The sequence below is a fragment of the Halyomorpha halys genome, unplaced genomic scaffold (assembly GCF_000696795.3).
Source record: "Halyomorpha halys isolate HHAL.00 unplaced genomic scaffold, Hhal_1.1 Scaffold378.1, whole genome shotgun sequence".
Classification (NCBI taxonomy): domain Eukaryota; kingdom Metazoa; phylum Arthropoda; class Insecta; order Hemiptera; family Pentatomidae; genus Halyomorpha; species Halyomorpha halys.
In genome coordinates, this window is record NW_027108204.1 from 932890 (window position 1) to 942329 (window position 9440).

Below are 9440 nucleotides of genomic sequence, written 5' to 3' on the forward strand. Positions count from 1 at the left end.
TATATATAATTGTCGGAATAAAGTCGGAAGAAATTCTGTCAGGGATGCCACAGAATTGGAACCATTTCTGAAGGGCTCTTAAAATCGCCTCCACACTGATCTGTCCTGTACTGGGTGTACCATGGCCACCTTACTGAATACATCGATGACAGTGAACCACTTGTAGCCAAGTTTTCTTTCCAGGTGAAAGAATCCACCTGTAAATACCAGAGCGGCGTGTTAGCAGTAGGAGTCTCTTCTTGAGCTGCATAGGGTGGATGCTAATCATATTTCATCCTGAGGCACACCTCGCATTTTTCAAGAATTTCCTGAATAGTGCGTTTCATGCCCCACCAAAAATAATTGTGCCCCAATGCTTATAGAGTCTCGTTCAGCCCACGATGATTAGTTTTTCCTTGGTGATACGCCAAGGTTACCTCCTTTTTATGTTCCGGATTTCTCAGGGTATCTATCATCGATTTGCAATCTTTTCTGATCTCCATCGCCGCTGGATCTTTTTTCACACTGTTGCGTTTCCAACATATGAATGGTGGATCTTAAGGGCATTGGATGCTTCTTTCAGCGCTCTGCAGGTTTGGTCCTCTTTAACACTCGGTTGAGACCAGATCGTCGTATTGGAACTACCGCCATATGTTTCATCTTCAGCAACCTCATAGGTTTTTGTCTTCCAAATTATCTGACGTCTCTTGTCATTGATGGCCCCCTCAAGACTTCCATTTCTGTCGGTTCTTCGTTGTTTGAACTTTTTCAGCAGATGTCTCCTTCCTGTTCTATTCTCCAGCGTATTGCTGCTGTTCTTCCGGAGTCCACTCTCTCAATAACTGCGTTCCAACTCTAAACATTTCCCCTTAGTCATTATCAAGTGTTTACCGTTATCTCTCACGATAGCCAATCTACTACAATGTTTTCCTTACCAGGTTTGTACATGATTACCATGTTATACTGGCTTAACAGTTCCTTCCACCTTGTTATTCTTGCTGAAGATTCTTTTAGCTTTCCCACCCATTGCAGGGGCCTGTGGTCTTTCTGGACCCTAAATTGCCTTCTGAACAAGTCCGACCAGAAATGCTCTATGCCATATTAGGGATGAACCAATGATAGTAGTTTAATGCCCCTAATGACCTCCTGATTCCTTTTATGTTGGTCGGCACTGCCATCCGGGCTACCATCTGCACATCCGGTCTAACCCCCTCCTGAGATAAGGTATTTCCTAGAAATTTAATCTGTTTTTGTCCAAGCAATGACTTCTCTCCATGATAGTTCAGTCCGAATTCTTGTATCCTGTGAAAACGCAGTGTAGATGCTTCACATGGTCCGTTTCTGATTTGACAAATACTAGTTGGCCAGTCCTTCCAATTCTCCGCCTGTGTTACTGCCCCATACTCGCGCCTTCCCATCTACTATTGTTTGTTGGCATCTGTACTTCCTTCATCCAATTCTAATATTTAATTTTCCATTACTATTCTTAATCCTAGCCCCCATATTCTCTAAAAGATCACAACCAATGAACACCTGATAATCCCTCGGCATCCTACTCACTACATGAATTGTTAAAATGTCCCCTTTAGCTCCCCACTTATCCAGTCCAATCTATATCTCCCCCTCTACACTGTATGGCCTACCCAAAGTGACGAACTTACATTGGCAAACCTGTACTTGAAGTGTCCTCCCCGCGCCACTCAATTTCTCTATTACTTCTCTGCAAGCAATGGTGTTTGAGCTGCCCCTGTCCACCAGACAGCTCACTCCTCGTTTACTTGGATTATAAACAGACTGCCCGTTCTCCTCTCACGTGATAGTTTCTCAATGTGCGGTCGCCTCTCTGCTTAAATTCTCCTCAGATCGCATGTGTCTTCCTTCCTCCTAGCCTCCTCGCCTCCATACCCTTCCTCAGCTCCTTTGTTCATCCACTTCGTCTTCAGTTTCTGATACTCCTGTAACTTCTGTCGAATCACTTGACGATCCGCTCAGTCTCTGACTATGGCTTTTCCTCCGAACTTGTTGGGCATTGACCTCCATTAGCTCATCTTTGTCCATATTCCTTCTCTGATACATGAATGGACCCTGCCAGGTGATGTTTTCCACTCTCGTTTCCACACTCGAAACACCGAGTTCAGAGACACTGGACCACCAAGTGCCCACTTTTGATGCAACCATGACACTTGGGGTCTTCTTGGCTGCTGGTTCTTGGTTTTGCTTCTCCTGATCTTCTGTCCCTAATCAGCGTTTTCTCCCAAACGCTATCCTTGAACTCTCTTCTTCTCAAGGGTGGCGGATTGTACAGTAGTCCTTGGCTGATTGTACATAATTTTTTTCCATCCTGGTTCTTCAACATCCACTCTGGATTCCTGTTCCCGGGCGCTTATGTACATTAGTTCCTGAGCACGTCCTACGAAGGAGCATTCTCTTGGCATTTCCTCATTCTTACCCAGCTCTTATGCCAACTGAATCTTCAGTACCATAGATAGGAATTGCATCGAACCCTGTACCAGAACTGTCTTCATCATTTTGCTGAGTTTATTGGCAATTCTGTAGTAGCGTGCCAGGAGTTCTGCAGCATACTGCCCATTAGACTGTCTCAGTTTCATCGTCTCCCATAAATATGTCCTCTTGAGGAGTCCACCATCCCATCTCCAAAACCTTCTTCAATCTCGCCTTGATCCCACTTCAGGATGTCTCCTCATCAGCTTGAATTTGATTGAGGATACTTCTTTCCACCCTGCAGACAACTGCTGACCTTAACGTCTCAGCATCTATCAGCTGTCTTCGCATCTATTGGACCAATCAGTTGATCAATCCTTTTAGGAAATGGGTACTCCTCTGTCTCCCCGATGAACCTTTCAAGGTTGGAAACTACCTTTCTTAAGTCCTGGGTGGTTACCGTGCGGACTTTGATCCATTCTAGCATCGTGGCATGAGCTTGCGCTAGTGACACTTCCGGTAGTGGCTGAATCTCTGCCGGAGGTGGGTTGTTAAAGTTCAGACCCTCAATGTTTAGAGCCGTCACTCTCACTAGTCCGTTACTGGCCATAATTCAGGGAAAACTAAAAAAAAAAAAGAAAAACAATTTTTTTTTTAGACTAAAATTGTTCCAGTATCGAAAGGTCCCGTGTTTTGGCACCAGTTAAGTATTGTCCTGAGAAAACAGTAAAAAGGGCATGAAATGACTTTCACGGGTTCCAGAAATAGAATGGCTTTAGCATCCCTATATATACATATCAATCAGCTGTTCGACCAGATCAGCTGATATGGCCTGTCAGCTGTTATTGTCCTCAGGCTGTAACTTATATATATAGATATATGTAAGAATAGACATATGTATATATGTTGATTTTCACACTGTTATTTATATATAAGTCACTTACCCATTGTATCATATATTTCATTTTTATTTCATATTGTTCAATATGTTGATTCAAATTGTTTTTCAGTTTTTTAGACACAACTTAAATATACATATCTTCTTATTTATTTAGAACATATATAAAAATAATATTTTAAAAAGTCTAATCTTAATTTAACTAAATTTTTGTACTCATCTATATAACTAAAATATTTTAAGAACAATATTAGATATCTGGTGCAAGGCATCTCCCCATTGCAAGTCTGCTAATTTGGTGTTAAAATTTATTGTGAAACATCAGCTAACCAGAATTACAGCAAAGTTCTAAAGCAGAAAGAAATGAGGTGAGGTTAAGCGTGGTATGAGGTTCAATTATAGTACAGTTCTTCTCAACGATATGAAGGGCTTTGTCAATGGGATGTTAGCAAAAAGGCTTTCGGCATCAAAGGAGGTTAAGATAAAGTTGTGAGGTATGTTGAAGGATTAAAATATTTCTTTAAGGTGAAAGGAATTAAAGATATCATAAGGGTTATTATGGCTGAGGATTTGAAGGGCAGGAAGAAGAAATTTACTGAGTTTAGAAGAGAGATCGTTGATAATAGAAATGATGGGGACCTTTAGACCCACAGGCACTTGCGGTCCTCCGCATGGTCCATGCCGACCATTGTTTCTGGGTTTAGCTTGGCTCCTTCTATTTTCTTGGTTACTAACTCTCTCTCTTCTACCATCTCAGTGTTCTCTCCTTCTCCAAGGATTGGGCATATTTTTTGGCCGATGATATTCTATCTGGGTCCACCCTGGCTCCTCTACTTCCATTTGGGCCTCCACCTCTCTAGCACTTGTTTCTATGAAATCTTGAGCAATTTCCACAAAGTTCTCTCTCAGAAATCCCTCCTTCTTTCCCAGCTCTTTTGCCAACTGAATCTTCAGTACCATAGATAGGAATTGCATTCGACGCTGTACCTGGATTGTTTCCATCATTTTGCCTGCGATTCTGTAGTAGCGTGCCGGGAGTTCTGCGGCATAATGCCCACTAGACTGTTTCGGTTTCTTTGTTTCCCTAATCATCATAAATATGTCCTCTGGAGCCCACCCTCCTCCAAACACCTTCTTTTAATCTTTCCTTGATTACTCTTCAAGGGGTTTCTTTGTCCGCCTGAATCTGATTGAGGACGCTCCTCTTCACTCTGCAGACGACCACTGCTTTTAATGCCTCCGCATCTTCGCTATCGAGTAGATTTTTGATAGACTTCGCTTAAATTTGGGTTATTACCCCTTTTATGAAGTAGCTTAATTCTCCTGTTTCTCTGGTAAACCGTTCAAGGTTTGAAACGGCCTTCCTCAAGTCTTGGGCTGTTGAAAATGTACTTTTATCCACTCTAGTGTTGTGACGTGGACTTCCGCAAGAAAGACTTCTGGTAGTGGAGGAATTTGCTCTGTGGGAGGTGCGTTCTGGACCTCGTTTTGATTCAAAGCTTCCAGGTTCAAAACTGCTTGTTTAACAATCCTGTTGGCAGCCATTATTTACAAAAAAATGAGAGAAAAAAAATTGAAGATGACAAAAAAATATTCTTTAAAAGAAAAAATTACTACGGTATCTTAAGTTCCCGGGTTTTGGTACCAGTAAAACATTTGTGAGCAGGGAGAGAGAAATAATCAACTCTGTTATATCTCAAAGACTGATCTTTTATTGTGTTTGGTACCTCTAAATCTGCTTGATGCTATAGCTGATCAACTTGATCACGTGACATAATTAGCAGCTGACTAAGGCTATAACTTTTATGTATATATATATATATATATGTTGATATTCACACTTTCATTAATATATAAGTCAATTACCCATTGATGAAGACCTGAAACTCAGGTCGAAACATCAGCATGAATAAATAATTTTTGTTTTTTTGTGTACTTTTTTTCTGATCACACCCCCCCCCCCCCCCCCGACTATCTTCTCCAATTATTTTTAAATAATTGTTTGAAAATATTATATGAAACTTTGAATGCTTGCAACATTTACCAACCCATTCTGTCAAACATTGAGAAATATTAACTTAAAATTATCAAAAAAGTTTCATTTGACTCAGCATTTACACTGTCAAGACCCACTCCTGTAAGTTTTTAGGAATCACTTTGCAAGTGAATAAATAAATAATTATATAAAAACAGCATTTAAAAATAACTTATGAAACAAAAAAAAATGCATAAACATTACTTTTTTCTGTTTATGTAATTAAAAATATTGTTATAATAGCTAAATCAATTCAATGGTTTAATGTTGAAAACTACATACACACCAAACCACAGGCAAGCTTAAACAATTAAAACTTAAATTTGAAGAAGATCCTCATTCATTTGATAGTATTTTTAAAAAATTTCTTTCTCTTTTGAATGTAAAGGAGTTAAAAATTTAATATTTCGATTCATCAGTCATTTTAAATTAAAATAATCAAAACAACTCTACTTAATTCATCGAATAATTATTCAAGATATGAATAAATAAATTTGTCTCACGACAAGTTTCATTTAAGGGCCATTATCTGAAAATGTGTAAATCTGATGTCTGGTCCATTTTCAACCTCTAAAGTGAGCACCAATCATTGGAAAAAAATAATAACTATTCCACTCTTTTTTTTTCCACTATGGATACTATAATTTACCTCCAAAATAGATTTATAAGTAGTATATAAAAAATAAAAAAATAAAGCTTTTTCACTCCCTCAACATGTCCAGCCCCCTAGGTAAGGAACTCAAACCCCATCATTGGTCACTGCATGAGAATTTCTCTCATATAAATCATTTTTCGGGTCTGGGAGCTGCTAGAGGGAGGCTGTGGTTCCTATCTTCTTAGAATATGTTGTTCAGTCTCTTCCTTCTCTACTTTTCCCTCCATCACTCAAGGATTCCTCAGTAAATGTCTAGCCTTCCTTCCCTTATCATACATCCTTCTCATAAGACATTCTCTCATGCGCGACTGAGGCTGCTATAAAAATATTCAAGTTATGAGGATTTTTCTCACGTGCACCAAGTATATGTAATCCATAAAACTAGGAAAATGTAGGTTTGAAGAAGCAGGAGCCTGTGCTCTAGACAACCTGGCCCCGATTCGAAAAGTATTGGACGATTTTACAGAAAAATGCAATTCTAATTACCAAATTGGGGGGTATGCTACAATTGACGAAATGTTGGAAGAATTTAGGAGATGTAAATTTAGACAATATATTGCAAATAAAACCAATAAAGATGGGATTAAAATTTATGCTCTGGTGGATTCCAGGATGTTCTACACACCTAATCTTAAAGTATATGCATGGAAACAACCAGATGACCCCAATAAAGTTGATAACAGTGCGCGAATTGTAGTTATGAGAATCACAAAACCCATTTTCAACACCGAGAGTAACCTGATGATGGATAGTTATATTACCTCTATACCCCTTGACAAAGAGCTACTGCAAAAGAGAACAACGTAGGTAGGGATGGATACTATGTAAGAATAAAAAAGAAATTTCTCCAGGGTTTTTTTTTCAACAAAACGCGGCCCGTGCGTAGTACAATGTTTACCTTTTCTCAACATGGGATGATAGCTTCATACTTGCTGATGAAGAATAAAAATGTTCTCATCCATTCAACGATGCATGACACAGGAGTTATAGATACCGAAACTGAAGCGTTGTGCAAACCAGAACATGTGACCTTCTACAACCTAGATATATAAATATATATCTATATAAATGTGGAGTAGATGTGGACCTTCTGAAATCATACTATAACGTATCGAGAATAAGTTGTAGGTGGCCACTAACAATTTTTTTTTCCTTGTGAATATAGGATAAATAAATAGTCATAATTTACTAAGCAAACACCGGCCATAAAATGGAAAGGAAAGATTACCTAAAATCATTGGCATTAGACCTCATGAAGCCTTACAAACACAAAATGGTGGTTCAAAATTTACCTCTTGACCTCAAATTATGCATCAAGAGCATTGCAGGAATAGACGACACCGAAGCAGTACTGACTCCCACTATTATGGAGGGATTTTGTGCATTCTGTCCCAAGACAGCGAATAAAAAAACAAAAAAGAATTGCCACCAATGCAAAAGACCGATAAGACCCAGTTATACGGTGTTCACTTGCACTAGTTGTGCACAAGAGATTTCTTCAGACTGAACATTATTTTAAAGATTAGTGTTATGTTCTTATAATATGATATATCTGTATTTTGATTCTTTTGATAGCTTTATCTGTTTCAAAATATTATTTTATCTTTATTACTATATAATAAATATAGTAATTTATTTATAATATAATTATAATAATATTATAATTATGTTGGTTTTTTTTTTTTTAAACTAGTATCAAAATAATCTTTTTTATTATGCTTAAATAAACCTCATCCAAATCAAATTTTGATATTTAAAAAAATGCGTTTCAGAGATCTAAATAAGAATGTGAGAAAAAGTCTCACGCACGGCCATCCATGTAAAAATCGACAGTTAAAAATTGGTTTTTGATCTATAACTGATTGTTTTAATTCACTAACTGATTTAATCAGTTATTACAAGAGCATTCTATTTTTAAAAACCACCTGATTATTTATTGTAGTGAGTAAAAAGAAATAAAATAAAAACAGTACACCTTAATGTTTTTCCTTCACTCCCTCACTTACCCTTCATTCCCTTATTTTAACTTGTGCACAGTGTACAAATAAAGGCACTATGACACTAAGTAGGTATGAATTTTTGCACTTTGAAATTATGACTTTTTATTATTGAGATTTTAGGAAGTAAAATTTGAGCATCTTCAGATAATGACCCTAAAATGAATTAAAAGGAAGGATGTCATCGATGAGTCATACAATCATTTTCAAGTTCCATAAAAGAACAAGAATAATAAAATTCAAATAAATTAATACAACAAATTAGATCGTTAAAGTTGCTATAAACATGTTACAAGTTTGATCTAATAGTTGAATAATCATTCTTACTAAATTAAAATGTTTAAATTATGATTTTAGATACATTCCAGCCTCTTATGTATAATATTAATAGGTCTAATTTTCAATTGAAAACACTATAAACTATAGAACTAACATCTCCAACAAGCATAATTATTCAAATCACAGAACTTTATGCTAAATAAACAAACAAGGAAATAAAAAAAGTTATTTAAATAATTTATTAATTAAAATTATGGTCATGCTTTAAGAAAAGTTATTGTATGAATCTATAAAATGTTCAAACAGAGAATGATAGTTTCAGGAGCAATATGAGGCTATCTCTAGCACTATTTGTGAGTGCTACCCATTGGCTGACGGGCCTCACAAATGCCGGGAGGGGGGGGAGATTGTGAGTGATTATTGCATAATTTTATGCTTGAAAAAATCCCGGGTAGAGCCTGAGTGTTGGTTGGAAAGGTTAAATAAGAACGGGCAGGTCAAATAGTACTAAAACAAATTTTTTAAAATACAATTATGATCTACAATAAATTTCATTATAGTAACAAATAAAAATAAAAACTTGATATAAAAAAAAAACTTTTGAAACAATCCTCTAAATTTTCGAATTTCTGCATTATACTTAGCACTATCCATATTTATATAATTACAATACTGCATTATTTATAAAATTACATTTTTACTTTATAATATTAAAAAAAATGATAAAAAGCAATAATAAATATCAGATAAATATTCTATACTTATACATATAATAAATATATAACCTAAATAATAAGGTTAAAATAAGAAATAGCTTACCACTTCATTGATTTTGTTGCTTCTAAGACGTGTTTAAGGATACTTTGAACAACATCCATACTAGACGCAGTTCCTCCAAGGTCTGAAAAAAAGTAATGACACACCACTACATCTTATAACTTGAAAGTTATCAAAAAAAATAAAAATTATATATATACATATATAGATTCAGACCGTAACTTATATATTGTAATATGCTCTTTATGAGTAAATAATATATTTTGATGTATAAAGGGTTTTGATATGTTTTATTTTATGTATAATTTTAATATTGTTAATTGTTATGTTAAAACAAAAAGCAAGCTAACCAAGTTTCATTGTTGATAATAACTTCGT

The 9440-nt window shown here is 36.2% G+C and overlaps 1 protein-coding gene across 2 annotated transcripts in view; it reads right to left on the reverse strand.

The window, feature by feature from the left end:
• LOC106681952 (isocitrate dehydrogenase [NAD] subunit gamma, mitochondrial) overlaps positions 1-9440 on the reverse strand; it is an 85768-nt gene that overhangs the window by 16564 nt on the left and 59764 nt on the right. For both annotated transcript variants that reach the window (XM_067046584.1, XM_067046583.1), the window contains exon 9: positions 9105-9186. In XM_067046584.1, coding sequence (XP_066902685.1) covers positions 9105-9186 — 82 coding nt within the window. The remainder of the gene's footprint in view (positions 1-9104; positions 9187-9440) is intronic.